Raw genomic sequence first — 22,541 nt, forward strand, 5'->3', positions numbered from 1 at the left:
GAGATCCCGTGTCACGGTAGACGTTGGCACGATAAAAAAAACCTCTCTGCCCAATGGCCCTCAGTGCCTAAGTTTAGGTCTTAATTTGAAGCCTTCCACCGGCATACAGTGACGTCACTATATGAGTGAAAAATTCTCGAATGGGGCGTTAAGCAATATACAATCAATCAACCTTTATTGAAGTGTTTATATGGCTCCTGTTTATATTTTAATATTCTAGTTTCATGTTTTTTAAGCGTACAAGAAATATATTGAGTTAAATGCCAGGTTTCTTGAGTATAAAATATCAAGGTATTGTGTGTTTACAGCCATAATTTTGTTTACTGGCTGTACGCACTAGGTATACACAATGTAAAATACCATTTGACTGACTTATATTGCATCAGCACAAACCAAAGTTTCTATTATGATAAATCCATATGATACAATGTTTCCTCATGCATTTTTGCTTGTAACATATGACAATTTTTTTCAGTCCCATGTAACGTGACTGTAACACACAATTCCCACGTGGTTTTTCTGTCCAATGACAGTGTTGTTTATGCTTGTAACGCTGGTTACAACCAATCAGATGGAAACACTCTTCTCCACTGTACACAAGACGGCGTCTGGAATGGAACAGAACTTATATGCAAACGTAAGTATCATGGGGTATGAAATTAATTGGTTATTTTTTCATCAAATTTTTGAGTGACAGTTATAACATCTTTCCAAAAATTGTTATTCAATATTTAAAGACTCACGTTTTTAACTCCTATTATTGTATGCAAATGTTATTTATATTTTAATCATTAAAAACACCCAATCTCCTATATAATTGTCGAGCAGCCCTTGACTGTGGACCTCCTTTAGTCGGAGATAACATACAGACAGACTATAAATCAGACTCCAACACCACATACGGAGCGGTGATAGAGTTCGTCTGTAATGAAGGGCACAGGAAGAAGGGGTTACACTGGGGAGAATATATCTGTATGGAGGATGGCAACTGGGCATTGAAAGGAACAGATTATAATGGACCATTGTCATGCAGTTGTAAGTATTTTTTTTGTTGAAAACTCTATTGATCGGGTATTAGAATTTCAAATCTTTTCCTTACAACTTACAATCTTTGTTAGAGCTCAGATCAAAATAGTGGGAAACCCATAATACCAGTAAACGAAATAAAGCGAGCAAAGCATCTTAATTTTGTACGGAGACATATTGCTAATTTCCGTTCTTATTGTCATATTCACATACATTGCAAAGAAAGTTGGATATATTTAACATGGATTAGGCAACGGTGGCAGTTAAATTAGAAATCTATGTGTTGACGAGTTTTCTCGTATCAAGAATATCTAGAAACAAACTTACTCAAATCAATTTATATTTTTGATTATGCTGTTTCAACTGTTTTGTATTCTTATAGCTTCTGATATATACGCGGGCTGTTATGCGACAGAAAACTTCACAGTCATTTCACAGTTTACCCAGATTTCAAATTGTCGACTGAAATGCACAGTGCAAAATGCAAGATTCGCTGGTATGTTATTTGGAACATAAGAAAATTTTCTAACGTACTAGTTAACTGAATAATTATTATTTCTTTGTTCTCTTATTTTTTTGTCTATCTTTTGCATTTGCGTTCTTTTCAGGGCTATTTTTGTCCATACCTGCCCCTACATGTGTTTCTTTTCAGGACTTTCGTCGAACACTTGCTACTGTGGTGATATTGTAATTGGCACAGCATCACCAAATTCGAGCGACTGTAATGAACCGTGTCCCAACAGAAACAAAGTGAGTCCCTATTATTGTGGAGGACCCAACGGTCAACTCTCTGTCTACACATCTAGTGAGTCGCCGGAATAAGTATGATTTTCAATCATGTTCAATGATAGTAGTAGAAATCACAAAGAATGCCCGGGGTTAAAAGGTCGAGAAAAAGGTTTAGTTTTTTTTATTAATCTCAGGTAAATATCATATTGATTGACTTTTCTTTTTCCAGGAGAGAAAATGAGTTCTTTTATCAGTGTTGGAGCCTTAAACTTCTCATTGAGAACTGCTGTGTATGGAAACGAGGAATTGGCCTGCAAGCAACTCTGTTCGGGTGCAAATGCGTATTATGCCTTAGTACAACTTGGAGAGTGCATGTGTACTAACACGACAGACAATGGAGAGTTTGTCCAGCCCAATTCCACAGCTGCATCTGAGGATTTGATAACCATGCATAATCTAGGTATGGTTTACATAGTAAAAATTATTAAGGACGTTCGATCCTGAGCTTTTAAGCGGATTTTGGTCCTGTCCTTTAATTATAAAACCCTGCATAAATTTTAAGTTCTAACATTAAATCTGAATTCTTCAATGCAAATTGAACTATATTTAATGAAACCAGAAGTCTCTGTCGAGACTGTAGCTCTACTGGTTTGTATTTATAATAAAGGAAGAAAAAAGTAGCAGTTGGGACTTAAAACTTAACAAAAGTAATAAATAGAATAATGATCCTTGATTAAGTCTCTTTGTGGCAAGATTGCAATAAGACTACAACTGTAAGAGTAGCTTTTAATAAAATTTTACAGAATTTTCAATTTAAATTACTTTGACAACACCAATCATCAAAATCAAAAATACAAAACTGATAATTATGTATCTCAGTGTAGTCTACATGCATACCGGGTATTTCACAGAAATTTCTATTTTTAGTAACCAAGGCAACACCGTTCATCGAAATCAAAAACCGATATAAAGAATTATGTATCTTAGTCTAGTCTACTTGTGTGCCAAGTTATATTGAAATCATACCAAAATTGTAGGAGTTGCATTTTGAAAAATTGTTTACAGACAGACAGACAGACAGACGACGGACGCATTACTATCGCATAAGCTCTTCTGGTCTCTGACCAGTAGAGTTAAAATCCGCGATTAAATTTCATTCAAGTAGAATCAAGATAGGAACTATATTTTGTGGCGGAAGGTTTTTCAGAAGAAAATGATCCGTTTTTTCCCTTTTGAACTATAACGGTACTGTTAATTTTAGATTCCTATTTTTCCATGCTGGTTGCACACAAAGTTGTTTTTGCGGTGAAATGTGTTATGCTGGTTCTGAAATATCTATTAAATTATTTCTTATGAATTTGTTCAACGAATTGTGATAACTGTAGTTAATATATTTTGAAAATCCGGAGAAAAATTGAGCCAATTTTAACGTAAAATCGTCACTTTATTAGTAATATCTGAAAATTTACATCATATACCCCCACTTTTGATGTTCTTTTCTAAATATTTAAGATAACTTTAACCTATTTGCTTAAATTCAGTAAAAGTTTAAGACTTTCAAATAATTTTCTTGCAAAATACATTTTCAATGCCAGAAAAATCACACTTTATTAGTGCAAAAATGTCAAATAATTTTCTTGCTTAATAAATTTTCAATGCCAGAAAAATCACATTTTATTAGTGCAAAAAGGTCTTGATTAAATAAATTGATTATGCGAAGCAATTTGAAACTTTTTTCTTAGTCACAATTTTAAAGGGTCTTTTTTTAAATAGAATCAGAGTTCATTTTGTTTCATGCTTAAATTGGATAAAGAATATTCGAGGGAAAACGTCGAAGATGTATTTTTTAATTAAGACACACATTTCAGTGTAAAAATGTCATATTAAATGTACTGTAGCGCCAAAAGAAGCATATTGACCCCCCATTTTTTTATTTGAATTTTAATTAAGCTATATGTATGAAGACACTAAAAATATACTTGGCAAAAAAAGTTTAAGACTTTAAATATCAGGATCCAACGTCGTTAAAGAGGCTCGGTCATGAGATTCAAAAAGCCAGTAACACTCTTTGCTTGATTTAATGTGTTCACTCGACATTGTATGTGCAAAAAGGAACTAGGGAACCAAATCCCCCCCTTATTTACACGCGATGAAGAAAAAGATATTTATATATAAACATAACCGTGTTTTTGATAAAATATCTTGTGGCTCGTGTTTGGAATCGATCAAAAATAACTATTCTTAATAAAACAAAATATTACCAGGGTCATTTACGAGCGTTTATTTCGTGTTTTGCAAACCCGTAAACCTGCAAGCCAGTTGTAGTTTTCAGAAGTCTATCACATTTCCCCAAACACTATATCCGAGATTCAACACGGGATTGGACTACGGAGTTTCTATAGATCATATTTGACCTATCACTAACAGTGTTTAATGTATTAAATGAATTTTAATCAAATAGAATATATTTGAAATCGTTCTGCTTTATTTCATTCTTATTCTTTCCAAAAATTAGATATACGATTCGAAGCAAAGATTCATGAGTAATTTTACACACGTCACAAACTACGTTTTGACGTCGGTGTTGCGCCAACGGCTATTATGTAAGATCAATTAGATTAAAAGAGAACCATTAATAGAGATAGTTTAGTTAATTATCAGAAGCATTTAAAAATATTCATAATGATGCATGTTAATTTTAAATTCTATTGCATCCCATATAAGTGAAAAAATTAGCTTTTCTGATTGAAATTTGTCCTTTTTCGTCGTCGTAGTTGTATACGTTTCACATCTTCTTTTCAAGAACTACTAGACCAATTTCAACCAAACTTTGCACAATGTGTCCTTTGGTATAGCGAATTTAAGCTTATTCATTAGAAGGTTCACAACCTTTTCCAAGTACTTATAATAAAGAAATAGTGAAAAAGTGGGTGATGTAATGTAAAAAAAAAAAAAAAAAAAGAATGTGCTTCAGAGGAACCACTGGGCCAGAAAAAGTGAAACTTGTTTGTAAGCTACCTAACAGTAAGTTCAAGTTAAAATCATGACCCCTGGGTGTAGGGTGGAGCCACAATAGGGGATCCAAGTTTTACATAGAAATATAAAAGGAAAAGTCTTGATTAGTAATATTGATATAGCAGCATCATAAGGTTATACAGATTCAAATTGTTCATATCACGACCCCCAGAGGAATGTGAGGCTACAATGGTGGATTAAATTTTAGGATAAGGATATATAGGAATACTAATTTATGATAATGATTATACAAATTGTCACAGATGAGCGTTATGTCCGTTGGCTTCTTCTTATTGGGAGTTGAACTATGTTTAATCTCCCTTGGTCATCACGCATTTAACATCCGCAGTAATTTGTGTTGATTATATAGAGCCGAAAGCGAGGCTACTGTGTCGACCAATTTACCCCGATGATATTCAACAGAAAACATGCATAAACATCGGCCACAAATAGTTCATGTCATTTTCTCCTGAATTGATCTAATTTTTATAATTTGAAATGTAAGTAAATGTAATGATAAAGTAATCTTATTTTGAATATTAGATTTCTTTCAAAGTAAAACTAAATTATAAAGACGGCAAGTGGTAAATCTAGTCTTCCCGACGCCCGACGGTCCCGGATTTTGGATTTTTAGCAATTTCTTTTTTACCGGTGCACAGAATTTATTCAAACTTTTCATGAACATTTTCTTGGTTTTATTGAATTCATTAAAACATAAAACTTTAGGAAACATGCGTATTTATTACTAAATCAGCAGTATCACCTGCCAAAAAGCGGTAAATCTAGTACTCTGATATAAATGTTAAAACCAGAATCGCGATTAAAAACAACAAAATGAAGTATATATATTTTTTTCAAATAAAAGGAAAACCTCATTTACATACCAGATAATTTGTACGCACACATGTACAAACTCTCACATATACCACTGTTTTTATGTTTGGTCATTTTAAAAATATTTGTTTTTTACTTGGTATTGCTTTTTTCTTCACAATATTAAAAAAAATTAAGTTCTGACGTACTCCATGTATAATGTTCGTGTAATTGAAATACATTTATATTCACAGAGAAGTTTTATAGAACAAACCTGTTAGCTCTTAAAAGGATGCTGTGTGAAAATCCACATTTTATCAACATTGATATTATTCCTGTGAAACTGAAATTTTCATAACACATGGGTAAAGGTGCCAAGGAAAAATATACCCGGTATTACAAATTTGAAGATGAACTAGAGGTACTGTTGGCGGTGAATTATATAAATGATCAACCGCCTCTAATATGAATATAATGGCAGAGTCCATGTTTTGCAATGGGAAACTCAAAATATATGTAGGATGAAAAAGTAATAGAAGGTGCACAACGGTAATATGTAATAAGATTCTATGAAAATTTCATTCAGTGGTGTAAGAGGAGTTGCGGATAAGAGATGGGTATACCTAAAGCGTAACAAACAGATGGACGGACATCCTGATTAATGAATACCCTCCCGCTTTTTAAGCAGGGGGTATATAAAAAAGGACTAATGTAGGCAGGCAAGCATTATGGCCCATGCATTTTTTCTTTTTGCTGTTCAATGTCTCTGAATGTCTTTCTCGAGATTGTTGCAACACAAAAAATCTGAAACAGTTGTCTGTATTTGAAATGATAATATTGTTCACTTACTTAACCTCCTGATCAAAGATTTTGAATTATGTATGTTTAGCTTTGTACCTGTGGCGGGAAAAAACATGTGAGAAATTGTATGAAAAGCAAGTTCGAAACAACGGCTGGTACTACATGCAGGAGAATGACGCACCTGTATATTGCAGTTTTGCAGGTTAGTTTGATATTTGAATGATTTAATGACTATATACGATAAGGACCAACCAACAACTAAAAAGATTGATAAACTAGATAACTTCAGCTTTTCCATAAGCATTTTTTTTTTAGTTATGAAGTATCACCTGCTCACGATGTTCATTTCGGTAATCAAGAGCATGCTCAATTCTTTAACCTAGGAAGATCTATAGTAGGCTACTGTTTATATATATATATATATATATTAGCTCACCTGAGCCGAAGGCTCAAGTGAGCTTTTCTGATCACATTTTGTCCGTCCGTCGTCCGTCCGTCCGTCCGTCTGTCCGTCCCTCTGTAAGCTTTTCACATTTTCGACTTCTTCTCAAGAACCACTGGGCCAATTTTGACCAAACTTGGTACAAAGCATCCTTGGGTGAAGGGAAATTGAAATTATTAAAATAAAGGGCCAAGTCCCCTCACAAGGGAAGATAATCAAGAAAAGACCAAAAAAGGTGGGGTCATTAAAAAATCTTCTTAAGAACCACTGGGCCAGTAAAGCTGAAACTTATGTGGAAGCATCCTGGGGTAGTGTAGATTCCAAATTGTTCAAATCATGACCCCCGGGGGTTGGGCGGGGCCACAATGGGGAATCAAAGTTTTACATATAAATATATGGGAAAATCTTTGAAAATCTTTTTCTCAAGAACCACTTGGCCAGAAAAGCTGAAACTTATGTGGAAGCATCCTGTGGTAGTGTAGATTATAAATTGTCCAAATCATGACCCCCGGGGATAGGGCAGGGCCACAATGGGAAATCAAAGTTTTACATAGAAATATATAGGAAAAATCTTTGAAAATCTTTTCTCAAGAACCATTGGGCCAGAAAAGCTGAAATTTATGTGGAAGCATCCTGGGGTAGTGTAGATTTCAAATTGTCGAAATTATGATCAGTTGGTAGGGTGGGGTCACAATATGTATTACAAGGGGGAAATCTGGTAAAGAACAGAATGGTCAAAGCTTCTCAGGTGAGCGTTGTGGCCCATGGGCCTCTTGTAAATATTATATTGGTTCAGATGGCACTCCTTGTGAAGATGGATGGGTTGGATACGCAGGGAGCTGTTACTGGTTTGAAATGCAATACATGAACTTTGATGATTCTTTGTCCGAGTGTTTGTCCAAAAATTCTTCACTTGCTCCCCTGCGAAACAAGGATATAATGTCCTTCGTGGATGGTTTTATTAAAGGTAAGAATTAATTTTCCTTTTCTGTGTTAATTCATTTTAAGCTGATATCCATGTATGTAAATATGTTTGGTATAATGCATATGTAGGGAAAGGATGATAATATATTTCTAATGCTTATATTGGCCAGTCTTTCTTCATTTAAATAAACATATGAAGAACATACAATAAGTGAAATAATAACAATTTATTTAAAATAATATCAGATCAAGTATTCCATTGGAAAAAAAAAATTTAAAAAAAAAGTAGCAACTTAAAGATTTTTTTAATTAACGATAAAACTATAGCGTTGCTTTTCTGATTCCACAGATTTTCATTCGGACCTGTATCAGGTGATGTGGCGCTTTGGTGCTACTGATGTTCACTCTATGTCGTCCTATGAATGGTTAGATGGCAGCCTGAGTGATGAGTTTTTCTATAGGTCTGGCTTTCCAGCCTATGATTACTATGATTGCTTATATTTACACAAAGGATCTTGGATCGACGGTCATTGTGTCACTGAAACTCCATTTATCTGTAGTAAAGAACAAGGTAAATTATTGGGTTCACATGCAATTTAAATTTCTTCTCAAAGAATATTTGTTCTGGATAAATCTCAAATACATGGGCTTTCTCATTTTAATAGTGACAGGCCAGGGTTATAATGATTTTTTTGGCAGGAATGTTCAGATGCGTTGATTTTGATGAGGGTAACAATCCAGATGTTGAAGTGTCCAAACAAACAAATGCACAGATGAACAGACAGCTGTGTATTCAAATTTGTGGTGGACAGCTCTCCGTGAACGCCTTGCTGAAGAAGAAGGACTGTTTGTGTACCAACACGAGTATTGAGTCACGTGTGACCTACTTACCTGAGTCAGAATGTAGGTCACCTTGTCCAGGAAATGAACACCAGCTCTGTGGAGGGAATAATAACAAATATAGCTATAAAAACGGTTTGAAAATTATTAACTCACCATTAAATTTAGCATGACACATATTTAGCGATTAATTTAAAAAAAAATGTTAATAAATATGTTATTTCAACGATTCAACTTATAAATGAAAAGTTTAGTATGACACATATATATTTAGCAATTAATAAAAAATCGAATATTAGCGATATCAGTTTGAACATACGCAAATAATGCCAAAATCTTTGCTAAAAGTACTGTTTATACGCCTATACAAAATGAGCTTTTTTTTCTTTGTATCAGAACATTCATTTATAAATTGAAATATAAATATATACAAATTATTTTTGCTTTTAATTTCAGGTTTAAATAATATAAGAGCTGCAAATTGTAAAGTCCTTGAAAGACAAGGAATTGGTGACATTAATGTTATGTTATTGAATTCATCACAACCGACATTTTGTCCAAATCCAGGCGAGTTTATTTTTTTTTTCATCTCAAAAAAAAAAAAAAAAAACACCAGATTTTTTTGTAAAAAAATAACATGCAAAGACTGATATTGGCGCTGAGTGCCAGTATAGATCTAAATTTGAAGCCCTTCACCGGCATACGGTGACGTCTCCATATGAGTGAAAAATTCTCGAGAGGGACGTTAAACAATTTACAATCAATGATCCTCCGCCAAAATAAATGTTGACCATTGAATAGTTTATCATGGTAAGCAAAATTGTGAACTTATTATTTATTTATACCTAACAGAATGCCCGTTTTCATGGATAAAGAGGCCGGGATATTCTTCATGCTACAAGTTCGCTCTCTCAGTGAGCCGCGTTCGGTCAGCTTTAGAGTACTGTTCTTCCCATTCAGCGTCATTGGTCTCTGTTGATGATCTCGAAGAACTGGAATTTCTGCAAGGCTTAATCACGAACGTTCAGTCCGATTCATCGACATCCAATTGGATAATAGGTAAAGTATTTTAAATTTGTTTCTTTTGGAAGATAATTTGAAGATATTATTTTAAAAACAAAATGGTAGCATTCCTATATATAGATTCGAAAAAAAAATTCAAAATCATTTAATGCAATTTTTGAGGGAATACATTTGTTTTGAGACCGTTGATGTTGTCATACAGTGTTTGACAGCAGAAGGATGAACATAGGATGAATAAAACTGTTCAATTTAGATAAAATGGAAAAAAGAGAGTTATTTGATATAATATATTTCAAACCTGTGTGTATGTTAAAATTTCATTGGGACAAAAACAAACGCAGCTCATTTTACAAATTGGATCCTTTCATAAATGACTTATGGGTAGCTAATATATTATAAGTTAATATATAGTTATATAACCAAGTATAAATCAAATGTATTGGCTGCATTACGATAAATTTTGAAAGAAAAAAATGTAAAGAAAAATTATCTTTACTAGTAAAAAGATTGGAGATGTCAAATTTAATCTTAATCGTAAAAGATTTGTGAAAAGGAAACGGCTAAAATTGGCTTTGCCTGCTGCCCAATTCTATTCACTTTTATACGTGGATAAAATTTTGTATAAATAAAAAAAAATGAAAGGGTCTAAAATGATCATATCAAATTCTGTATATTTTCCACCTCATAAAACGCGAAATTTTAATTTTTTCAAAAAAAAATATGAAAAATGATTTTTAAATCTGATGAATAGCTTTTCTTACCATCTTACAAAAAACTGTAAAAACCTTTTTAGAATGTAGTTCTTTAATCGTTTATTTCAATTTCAGAATACTGATGTATTTCCTCTGTGTGTTTCTTTACCTTTCAATGTTATGCGAATGCATATCCATATTGTTTTTTTGTTATTTGTAGGTTTTAAGGCCACAGGTCAATATTCGCCTTATTTCCGGTCGTCCATGGGGAGACAAATAGGAAATCTGACTTTTCTTGATACAACCCAAGAGGAATACACATACATTTACACAACAGGACCGATAAAACGCTTCGAAAGCACGAGAAGAAATTTCATTTGTGAAATGTCTCCAGGTAATAATTTCTTTAAAACAATTTCATTCTTATCTTTCGTTGAATATAATGAATAAGTTTTCCAGAAAAAAACTAATCTAAAGTCATGTAATGCCAAAATATGATGAACTGGCTGTTCTCTGTGTAATATATTTGTTAAATTTCAAAAAGTGATACAGTAGGGAAAAAGATTTAAACATGTTTTCTCAGAAAAATCATACAAGTTATTTTTTTCATATGCATTTATGAATGCTAATTGTGACGTCACAAACATATGTATTTTCCAATATTTTCATAAAAAGTTGCAGAAGACACCCCATTTTTCAATGGAATTTTCATTTAGATAATATTGTCCATGGGCATTGTCCACCATAATTTTGAGATATGTGATTTTTTTTAAATTAAAGTTTGCACAACACATCCAAAAATTAAAGTGAGCGACGGCTGTGGACACTATTTTCTGAAGGAAAATTACCCTTGAAATTGGTTATTTTGAGGCTTTTTTTGTTTTTTAAAATAGAAAAATGCATCAAATTAATGATGTCATATTTCCAGAACAGAATGGTATTCCTTTAAACCATATTCTTTTTTGATCTATCACAGTCATAAACTCAACTAATATATAAACTAGTTTCAAAACTTTTTGAAAACATAAAATTTTTAGGGCACAATAAAGCTAAAACCATACCTTCTTCTTTTGAAATAAGACCAATATTTACAGTTAAATTCTTTCATCTACTTTGCAAAACTATAACATGTTGAGGAAAATAATAAATTTTTTAAAAAAATGCCTTATCACAAGATAAAAGATTGATAAAAATGAATACTATTACTTATCTTTAATGCCTTTTTACAGAGTATGTGGGCTGTTTTTTGAGCAACGATAGTTTTCCTGTAGTCTTGACCTCGGATACCATGACGATAGAACTATGTGTGGAAACCTGTCGTATTAGAAATACAACCTACGCTTTGCTGTCTCCGTCAGAATGTAGATGTAATGACACACATCTGATGAACACCTCAAAATCCTGCAAGTCCAGATGCGCCAACTCCAAGATTCAAATTTGTGGTGACTCGGCATCCAGTGTATCCGTCTATAAGATAGGTATTTTAATGCTCTTACTTATTTAATTTTATTGTAATGTTAAATATTTATTTTTGTTTGTTCCAAAGTAGCTGCTTGTGATTGTAAAAGCAATTAAAAACAAGATCTTATATATTGATCATCAAAATATATAAAATCAAATAAACATGCAGACACTTACTTCATTTGACACTCTTTTATAGATGAATATTCCCTGTATAGCTCCTGTGAAACACTATTTGATTCGGGAATACGAATACATGGCTATTATGCACTGAAAGATGGTATTCAGTATTGTAAATTCTATGGTAAGTTGAAATTCAATTTTAAAAGTACATATTTAGATAGCAAATAAAAATTATTTTTGCCCAAATAAGAAAAATTGAAATGTTACAAAATTTGTACATTTCACATGAAATGAAATGAAGATGGTTCCGCTGATTGCGAGGAGGGATGGTATGCTTTGAACGGAACCTGTTACAGTGTTCTGTTGAACTCGACTACTGGATATGGATACCAACCGATTCTGGAATGGAGGTCTGCTTGTGCACAACAAGGAGGTAGACTGGTTTCGATCAACAACCAGGAGCAACATCTATTCATTGCCAAAGTTATCATGGGTGTGTCCTCTTGAAAACTTCTTTTGTTATTATAGAATCATATACAAGTATATTGTATGTAAACAGATTTCAGCAGATGATCAAGAGGGAAGAAAAAAAACCTCAGAAGAGAAGAGAACAAGTTTTGTTGTTTTGATATTTTGGGATTACAATACCTTTTTGCAAATTGTAGGTTCAGAACGTTTAGTTAAGTCCGTGGTGTTGCTTGGATATTTTGAATCGATCTTGCTAGGAGCACCTTCATGGACTTCTGGTTCAATGTCAAAATACATGATTGACGCATATTTCTCTGGAGATTCGTATCAAGAAAGAGCACTGTTCCAGGACCAGAAATACCTGAACACTGTCATTGGTACCTCGTCCGACACCCCTCAGGCCTCGGCAGCTGTGTGTGAAACCGAAAAAGGTACCAGAAGATCTTATGATCGAGTTTTCATTTTATTGATCACTCTGTACATTGTTCTATTAGGAGATGTTTTGTTTTTAATGATTAAATTTCAATTCGTTTTTTCTTTTGTTATACAAAATTAAAAAAAAGAAATTTTAAGAAAAAACTGAATACCAATTTTTTACATTAGAAAACTTTGATTTTATCATTCAGATTTTGTTGGAGTGTTTCAGCAACCAACAAACCTGGTACCTTTAATTCTTCGATATGGCATAATGACTTTAACTCAGTGCAAACAAGTCTGTGTTGGGGCCGATCAAAGGTTTGCCATGGTTGGAAGAGATACCTGCTGGTGTGGAAATTCCACAGATGTTGATTCGCTTACCCTTGATTTTTCGGGTGCAAGCAAAAGACGTACTGGCACAAACGAAACCTTTTGCCAAGGAAACAACATCCAGCGCTGTCCAGATGGGGAAAAAGTTGATGTTTATAATCTAGGTATCGGTATCTTTGAATGAATTTATTAAACACGGCTACCGTCGAAATTTTTGACAATCTTATTATTGAATTATCAGCTTTGTGTGATTCATTGTGATTTTTTTAGGAGAATTATCGAATATATATACATATCCAAATTTCCAAAACTTCAACATGTGGATCTAGAAGGGGGTTGGAAGTTTCAAATCTACTTCCCTTTTCGGATTTTTCAGTGAAATTAAATTTGTTTTTAAGTTACAAAAATGTCCTTAAACCCCTTTCCCTGAAAAAAAATTAACCTTTTGTAAAAAAGTAAAGATGGTCAAAATAAATATGAAAGTAGTTTTCTAGAATTAGGAAAGTAACGCCAACCCCTTTGTTTCTGGGCTTAACATTTTTCATTTAAAAGTTTTCAAGTCTTGTGCTATTTTTTGAGTGGATGTTCACTCCCAGGAAAACAACATGGATCCGCTCGTGACCTCTATGTTTATATATGTTGTATAAATCATTAAATTTACTTTCATTTTAGAATACGATAATGAATACACAGCCTTCTCTTGTGATCATCTGTATTCACATGGAGTGTTTTATAACGCTACATACACAATTCAGAACGAGAATGGGACGTCAAAACAGACTTGTGGATTTACTGGTAAAAGAGTCATTTGTGTATACTAATTGGAAAGATTAAATGATAAAAGCTGTTTGAAGTGTATTCATTGTATACCTGCTTGACGAAATAAAAATCGTAGGATGATACTTTGTTATAAAAATTAATGTTGATGCTATAAATGCACATCGGAAAAAAAAAGAATTTTAATGTCTAAATTAAGATATACTGTCAGATATATATGTCTTCCATCGTTTGACTTTGATTATTTACTGTGCTTTGTAAACGGTTTATATATATACCTGAACATGTAGAAGACTGATTATATTTTTATTATTGACATGAATAATTTATCTTGATTTCTAGACCAAACAGATTGCCAATCAGTCCCCATGTTTTGGGGTTACAGAGACCATTGTTATAGATTTGGAACAATGTTAACATCCGGAGAGACGTTCACCTCTCAGTGCATTGAGAGCGACAGCCTTCCATTTTTTCCCGCGGAGAATGATGAACTCGTCTCTGTTCTGAAACTTATAGTTCCAGTTTTTCAGTCAGAAACTCATCTTTTTATCGGAACATCCAATAGGTATTTCAAGATGGATTTTACCACTTAAATCTTTGAGAGGTTATGAAACGTTATTTAGATACGGTCCCGAAATTCTATTTTTGCAAATTTGATAAAGTATTACAAAAGTATTTCAAGTGGGCTTTCTTCTATGACAGACAAACTTATATAATGGACAAGGGCAATTTGGCTTATATTCGTCCATATTAACAAGATCTGTTTGTATGCTTGGTAAATAATTTCGAAACATCTAGCCTAACAATTTTTTGGAATGTCACGTTTTAAAATCGATGTTTCTAGTCAATGCAATACTGATGTATGAGGCCAAATTTCACTGACCGGAACACAAGTCGATAAACTTTTTGTAAAAAATTAAAAACCAGTCCCAGACCTATAGGTCTTTACTTTGTTTATAACGAAGTTATCCTTTCATTTATTCAGACTGCACAACAATCATTACACATCAAGTGAAGGATTCTTTGTGAGGTCACACCCTGATGTAACCTTCAATGGTTCCATAGGATATATGACGTTAAAAATGGACACATTTGAATGGGAAGAGGCTTCGGGAAAACACTTTGGCATATGTAAATCCCCAGTTAATGGTAAATATACATTTCGTTTTCCAGTTTCAGAACAGGAATACTGTTTTATATGTTCGTTATTGAATATACATTATGGTTTCTTTTTCTTTTTCTAGGTAGTATTAGATGCATCGCCATAAACAGTTTAAATGGGTCATTACTATTTGAACACCAAAATATATATCCGATGACGTCATCAATATGTATTCAGCTTTGCCTCGGTAGAAATGCTAGTTATGGTGTTGTTCGTGAACAAGGGTGTCTCTGTTACGCTAACTTGACCTATGAGAAAAAAATTGGCGAATGTAAGGCTTGTTCTGGCCACGAAACCCAAATGTGTGGAGATGACTCGAAAGGAAGTGGAGTTCTGGTTGATTTAGGTTTGATGTTTTAGGCAACTTATTAAATATTAAATGATTTTGGTTATATTAGAAAATAAAGCACGTTAAAATTTGTACTTTAAAAATTTGAATAAAATAAACCTGTAAAAATGATAAAAGATATGTGAATTTTAATCTCTTTTATTATACCTCCACTGGTATTTTTCCTATATAAAAGTAATGCAGTAAAATGTGGATGATTTCCTAGAAATCTCAGTGAATGGACTAAAAGGTTAAATGAGCTAATCCCTTCTCGGAAGTATTCCTCGGTTATCCGTAAAGATTTTACTTTTGTATCAGTCTATTATGTTAATGGACTAATTCCCCGTGCTTTAGTCTTGAAGCTATTTCCCCGAAATTCGTAATCCTCTATTTGTATCGGTATAATAAAACAGTTAAAAAGTATATCATTGAGAAAGTTAGCAAGATTCCAGTTCCCCGCGACCTCGGGAAATAGTCCTGGTCTTGGGGAACTCCCTCAATGATATACTTTAATTGTATGATAATTAACTCCTTAAACATTTCTATACATGCTTATTATCTTTTTGCAGACTATTACAGAGAGGAAACAGTTCAATCATGTGAAGAACTTTATTCTTATGGTATAAATATTCCTGGTCAATATTTCATCCAAAGAAACGGTACAAGTTACCTTGTGACCTGTTTTGACCGAGGTAATACCTCATAACAGTACGAGTTTCTTTCCTGTGATAAAAGAAAAAAATTAATAATCAATGACTATCTGTATACAGATATATGTATTCCTTTAGGCTTATACGAGGGCTGTTCAATAAATAATGTCCTCGGTGCTCAGAAAGAAGCAAAAGACGCTTTTCAATGATTTAGTCTCTATGATTTTACTTATTAATCACTTTTAATTAAAACACATGTCCGTAACATTATTTATCCAATTTCTGATTGTTTTTAGAATCATTTTTTATGACCCTTAGTATATGGAAAAAGTCCAATGATGGACTTGTTTCTTCTGAAAGGTGTTTTTTTCAAGTTTGGAAATAAAAACAAGTCAACAGGTCAAAGACCTGCCCAATACTTTTAATGTGAAAAAACATTAACTTTCTATTTATCCCGAAAACCTCTTTACTCTTCAGGGCACGCGGGTTTGGACGCTGTCATGAAGAAATTCAATGTAGTGGATTCCTGATTCTGGGTCCTTCCTCTAATAAATCTTTCGATTTTTTTGGCAAAAAAATTGCTTTCTAGACTCCTCCAGAAATTAAACTGTCTCCCCGAATACGAATTTGAACAACAATACACTAATATTTAAGAAAATTGCAAATAAATCTGTCTTTGTGCTCTTGCATACCTTTGCTCTTGTGAGACCTTCGCCGTTTTTATCGAGTACATCTTATGGTAAATTTTGTTTTGAGGGTTTTAAGCAAGAGATTTATGTTCCAATATCTGTTTGAATATAAAACAAAAGTAGATAACTACAATTACTGATATCTTAAAATAATTGTTAAGACTTTTGTACACGCTGTCATTTTCACTCATTTTTCAAAATATGGGGTGACCTTTGAGTACCAAGCTTTTTTACCGCCAAACGTTTCTTAAAAACAGTGTAAACTACTCCCGATATGATGTCTATCAAATTTGCTACCAGGGTATGTGTCTTAAAGTCAATCATACATCATAAAATATTATTTGTCGAAATTTGGCGAACAGAACATGTTCTTATAATTTTTGTTGGCAAAGACGGTACCCATTTTTGATGCCCATTATATAATTTTTTATCATTGAAATCCACCTGCTCATTTGTCTATAAAACAGGAATTGGTTGCTGTAAATGTCACATATTTCAGTGAATATTTCTTTTGAATTTTTAACAATTTTTATGGCAGCTTTAATGAAGCTTATATTTTCACTCTATTTTACTGATTCTTTATCATTCATTTATAATGCAGTGTCCCGAATAGCCCTTGTTTCCCAGCTTCTAACGATGAAACTATGTGATGAGAAGTGGTCACATAAACTGATATAAATTCATTAAAGATTCAATAATGAGAGAAAGTCAATTTTAATGCCATATGATATCTGTATTGTATGACATACAGTTCAGGACATTATTTATTGAACAGCCCTCGTACAGCATTTAAAATATTTGGCATAAAGTTTATGGTAGTTGCTGCTAGATATTATCCACATACTGAATTTGCAAATGTAATTTGATTTTTTTTACATTTAGATCCATCATTATCAGTTATAACAGATTACTCCATTACTACATCTACAGAATCTGGCATTTCAAACGAGGATTACCGGTAAGGTTTCTTTGATATTCACGCTTATATGTTTAAAAGGCATATGTTCAGACCAAAGGCGTACTTAGTTTTTCAATATAGACTGGTTTTATCTAAGTTTTTTTTTTTCATTTTTACGCCTTGTGCTGAGTAAGGACAACTGGAAAGATTTTTTGGTTATATTCATGTGATAGGAAACTGTTGTCAGCAAAGATTGTATAAGTTGATTTAGTGAAGGTTTCAAATAAACAACCGACCAGAAATGAAATCATTGTCTTTTCAGAATTAATGTATATACTAACTACAACACAGACAGTAGCTGGAAACCGGAATTTTCTGACACTGAACCACAGATAAAGTTCACATTTACAGAAGACTACATACTTACTGCTATTCAGACGCAGGGTAGGATATTGATGTCATGTTAAAACTAGTTTTCCAGTGCAACGAAGGATGATAGGAGTTGATTGGAATAAAATACGTACTTTGGAAGTATAGCAGATTTTGAAAGATTGTCCATTTTGTAATATCGTTTCTCCAGCAACTGGTTTTACAATTTGATCTGATAAAGAATTGATACCGGTATATTGTGGGAAATATGATTTCATCTGTATGTCTCTTGAAGGTGATGTGGTAACAGAGTCCTGGGTGACGTCATATAAATTAATTTACAAGAATTTAGAGAATGAAGATATAGATGTTTCAATTAATGGATCAACTAACGTAAGTTGGTATTTCAGTGGTCAACTTATTCACTAACGTCATAATTTTTTATTTGAAAAAAACATTTTGAAATTGAATCATCAGTCCATTAATATGAATTATGATTCATTAATATTATTTTGTTTGAGCTTGTTTTTAGTTTAAACTTGCTGCGTTCCAGTTCCAACGTAAATTACTTTTGTGTTTCTCAAAAAAGAAAAAAATCAACGTAAATAAAAATTGTTTAAAGAGGCTGGGGGTGGCGGCCATTTTCAGACTATTTCGATCTCCTTTAAAAGAAAAGCTCCATATAAAGATATACAAAAATGATCAAATTTTAAAACTAAAATGTATGAATTTTTTCTTTGCCAAATGATAGTTGACAGCGGAAGATACCGCATCTAAAAAAATAAGTTAAATCTGGTGGTTAATTTGTGGTTATTTTGTTGACCCCCCAGCCTCCTTAATGGTATACCTGTTTGAATTCAACTGGAAACTTGTATTTTTGTAATAAACTTTGTTAAACGAGAAATAGGCTAAATGGTTTATATATACATTTTTCTGTTTTAGATAACTGGAAATATTGATAGATACAGTCGTGTTACACAGTTTTTCTCCCAGCCAATCATAACACGAGAATTAAGACTTTACCCGCTATCTCATCAGCAGCGGGTTTCTCTCCGTGTTTCTTTATATGGACAACCTTTGTCACTGTTTAACCGTGAGAATATATTTTGTCATTGAAAATTAATGAGTGAAATGCATCGTTTACATAAATTGTGTACTGATAAGTTGAGAAGATATGTACTCTCTAAATTGTTTATTTAGATTCCACTACATATTTGGGATGCTTTTTGAATGTGGAAGGAGATATTGTTGTTCAGTCTTTAGTGTCTTCAGAAGAAGGTTGCAGAACCACATGCAAGGCGTTGTATTACCAGTTTTATTCCTTTTATGAAAATCAAGGTATTCAAATTTTGAAAAATCTCATTTTTAAGTGTTTGATCTATATGAATTGCTTTTTATTTCTTCCAATAACTTCAATATGCGTGTGCATTAATTACAAAAAGACTTACTGATTCTTGTCTTCTCTTCCAGATTCCTCAAGACATTGTTTTTGTGGAAAATCCCTTTACGTTTACGGAACAGTACAAGATAATTGGTGTTTTCCTTTTACAAATAGTCCAGCCCTGCCAGTGAACAGAACGTACGGTTAGTATAACTTTTTTGGCCTTAGGTTTTTTGCAGATCTTTTGATTTATGTACACAATTTGTATGCAACATCAGCCAATAGAGCCTTCTTCCTTACAGATACTCACTGTGAAGAAAAGATTGAGGAAGAGGCTTCCTTTATTTCCTCCTTTCATCCTCACTCGATTGACTTCTTCACTCTTACTTCCCAGATACAATTTGAATGTAACCCAGGCTATATTCTGAGCAATAATGCGACGTTAAAGACGGTTACGTGCCAAGAAACCGACGGAGAGTACTACTGGAAAGATGAACTAGGAAAATGCATAGGTGCGATTTTAATCATCCTGTTTGATTTAATAAATTTATTTCTACGTCTATGTTCGTTAAAACTTAATAAAATAAAATATATGAATTAATTGTCATAATTGAAAGCAAAATGCATATAAGAATTTACTTCCGATGTTTTAGAGGTCCATATTTGCTTTACTTCTATTTTGTATTGTTAAATAGACTTTTGATCTTGAATACTGTTCATCATCTCCATATATTTATTGAATTATCAAAGTTTTATTTTCAATAGCATTGTAACTGTACTAATGATGGTCTCTCTTTTTTAAGTAAAGAACTGCAGCTTACTTGAGTTACCAGACACGGGATATACCTTAAGCACCAACAACGTAACCTTCGGTACTGTTGTCACGGTGACCTGTAATAACAGCCTACACATGGCTGACGGTTCTGGTTCCAAGACAGTGACCTGCCTCAGTACGGCACAGTGGAACGACAGCGTATCTTCGTGTTCATGTTAGTCCTTCAGCTTGTATAAACCATTATGATACAGATACATATGATTTAGTATCGTATAGCTCATATCATGACAAAATTAAAAAAGGGAATAAGCTCTTTCTCTTATAATTTATAATCTAAGTAATTACATTGTATACGTATAAGATAAGAATCCTACTTTTTTCCTTATCACAATTCTAGATAATTATTGTCCTTCATTCCCACCCACGTTACCCAATGGGGTTTATGTTTTGAGCCAAAACACGCTTTCTGCAACGTTCACTTGTAACCAGTTCTACACGCTCTCCAGTCTGAAAAGTCAGGAAACAATTTCTTGTCAACAGAATCACCAGTGGGAAGCTATCAATTTTACCTGCGAAGTCAATGGTAATTTTATCTTTAAACTTAAATCAATACAAAGAACCATTTTCTATTGAAATTAATCGTGTTTGCGCCTATATGTTGTGTTTTACCCCGCATATCCTTTAAAGGATTATACATGTATACTATTTAAGTATGCTTCATTATCTTTAATCATTGGCAATATTAATTTTTTTCTAATTCTAGATTCGGCTGTGATCTTCAAGCAGGCGGAGTTTGATCTGATTGGACTCTATGAGAGACCGGGTCCTGCAGATTCGGTTATTACTGAGGCTGTGTTCTCCTCCATCTTTAAATGTACTGACAAGTGTGTTAAGACTAGACATTGCACGGCCTATGCCTATAATATGCAGGGAGGAGTGTGTATCTTGTTCAAAAGCCGTGTTAAAATTTCCGATCTCATTCCTACTTCATCATGGAAATATTTTGAACTAAAGCTAATTGTGATGGAGTAACATAAACTGGACTAACGTATGCTACATTTTCTACCAGTTAATTTGTTTCACTGGTGGTGAATCAACCCAAATTATCTTTTTATCTCACCATCTGCCATAATTTACTTCTTTAATGAGTTCAATGTTCTAACAAACTGTTGCACCAAAATTTCAATCCGAATTGCTAACGAATTAGTCCTTTTATCCAGTCTAGACAAAAGGCTAACGGTAGGTGCGAGCGGTGAACATGGAATGCTTACTCTTTCATTCCACCTCCGATGTTTTCATTGGTCCGATTTTACTCTTTATCAAATTTCTTGGACAGGATGGGAACCTCTCAATTTCTTCTCATTCACTTGGTGTAAAATTTTCCTTGAATCTAAGTTTTCTTATACTTGATACATGTATATACACTAAGTGTTTGTAATTGTCATCAGATCAGGTTGCACGGTCAATAACCCTTCAATAACCATGTAATGGTCCAGTCATAATGATTTTGAAAATGGTCTAACCGTTATGATATTCTAATAATGGCTAATTTTATATCTACAAGAACTAATAAACAAAAAAAAAATATTCGAAGATAAAAACTCCTTCAGGAAACAGGCAATCAAGTCTTTTTAATGATACTGGAAAACATTCTTAAATTATTTTTGTTTAGGGTGGTTTGAATTAAACATCTTTTCAAAATTTCTTTTAAAACATCCATGTATACATTATTGCAAATGTTCAATACTTAGTAATATTAAACCTATTAGATATTAACATTAGGCGAATTATACTTGTTATGCAACATGCATCCTCTTATCCGCCAATTATTTTTGTCCCCCTGTTATTTACCCATTTCTTCGCTGATCTGATTGTATCTTAACGATATTGTATATTTTGATAAGGTGTAAAGCTTTAAGTAATAATAAAGTAAAGACAAAAGTAACAGCGATTTATTTATAAATGCAACATATAACACTATTTTATATCACATAATTGTGACAAACAAATAAAATCCACTTCATGAATAACCGGTATATCAGGATAGGGTAATTCGATATACATAATTTCTCCGTTACGGCAGAAAAATTGACGATTGAAATTGTTTAGTGATTAAGCCGTTGAAAGCTTTTCAAAATAGTTGCTTTAGGTGCTTAGTATGAGTGTGTTTTTTCACAAATACATGTTGTGAATGTTTTTGATAAATCTATCAATACATGTAATCCTTTTTTAACCTTTAATTCTTGTTGAAGTAACCATGGTTATAAAGTTAACAAGTAGCTTTTGTTTCACATTTTTTTAAGTTGGATGTTCACTAGTCGAATATTCTTTTGGCATTTTGATTTAAAATATCCATATACACACGTAATGCATTTCTGCAGATTACAAAACAGAGGAAATGCAAAGTC

The 22,541-nt window shown here is 33.0% G+C and overlaps 2 protein-coding genes across 2 annotated transcripts; both read left to right on the top strand.

Annotated features, from left to right (window-relative positions):
- The first annotated feature begins 1,447 nt into the window (after window positions 1–1,447).
- On the top strand, window positions 1,448–9,847 carry LOC134240178 (C-type mannose receptor 2-like). The gene is made up of 10 exons (XM_062722288.1): window positions 1,448–1,522; window positions 1,679–1,831; window positions 1,985–2,215; window positions 6,473–6,586; window positions 7,623–7,793; window positions 8,100–8,321; window positions 8,450–8,725; window positions 9,047–9,157; window positions 9,443–9,649; window positions 9,816–9,847. Exons 3-10 carry the CDS (start codon window positions 1,993–1,995, stop codon window positions 9,845–9,847), a joined length of 1,356 nt encoding a protein of 451 aa, XP_062578272.1. The 5' UTR covers window positions 1,448–1,522; window positions 1,679–1,831; window positions 1,985–1,992.
- On the top strand, window positions 9,451–21,752 carry LOC134240154 (uncharacterized). The gene is made up of 22 exons (XM_062722257.1): window positions 9,451–9,649; window positions 10,526–10,699; window positions 11,535–11,783; window positions 11,966–12,070; window positions 12,191–12,382; window positions 12,555–12,788; window positions 12,984–13,268; window positions 13,777–13,899; window positions 14,224–14,446; window positions 14,867–15,030; window positions 15,126–15,389; window positions 15,941–16,063; window positions 17,593–17,668; window positions 17,931–18,052; window positions 18,273–18,370; window positions 18,920–19,070; window positions 19,178–19,315; window positions 19,448–19,561; window positions 19,661–19,870; window positions 20,162–20,347; window positions 20,531–20,716; window positions 20,897–21,752. The coding sequence occupies exons 2-22, from the start codon at window positions 10,570–10,572 to the stop codon at window positions 21,163–21,165; spliced, it is 3,642 nt and encodes a 1,213-aa protein (XP_062578241.1). The 5' UTR covers window positions 9,451–9,649; window positions 10,526–10,569; the 3' UTR covers window positions 21,166–21,752.
- Window positions 21,753–22,541: the final 789 nt, after the last annotated feature.

Source organism: Saccostrea cucullata, unplaced genomic scaffold, assembly GCF_032062105.1.
Source record: "Saccostrea cucullata isolate Sc308-1 unplaced genomic scaffold, CSIRO_AGI_Scuc_v1 ctg74, whole genome shotgun sequence".
NCBI classification, from domain to species: domain Eukaryota; kingdom Metazoa; phylum Mollusca; class Bivalvia; order Ostreida; family Ostreidae; genus Saccostrea; species Saccostrea cuccullata.

Coding starts and splice junctions, on each gene's coding strand:
- LOC134240154 (XM_062722257.1), top strand. CDS start 10,570: ATGGGGAGACAAATAGGAAATCTGACTTTTCTTGATACAACCCAAGAG. Junction 10,700..11,534: donor CATTTGTGAAATGTCTCCAG/GTAATAATTTCT, acceptor GCCTTTTTACAG/AGTATGTGGGCTGTTTTTTG. Junction 18,371..18,919: donor CAATTAATGGATCAACTAAC/GTAAGTTGGTAT, acceptor TTTCTGTTTTAG/ATAACTGGAAATATTGATAG.
- LOC134240178 (XM_062722288.1), top strand. CDS start 1,993: ATGAGTTCTTTTATCAGTGTTGGAGCCTTAAACTTCTCATTGAGAACT. Junction 8,322..8,449: donor TATCTGTAGTAAAGAACAAG/GTAAATTATTGG, acceptor TTTTTTTGGCAG/GAATGTTCAGATGCGTTGAT. Junction 9,158..9,442: donor GACATTTTGTCCAAATCCAG/GCGAGTTTATTT, acceptor TATACCTAACAG/AATGCCCGTTTTCATGGATA.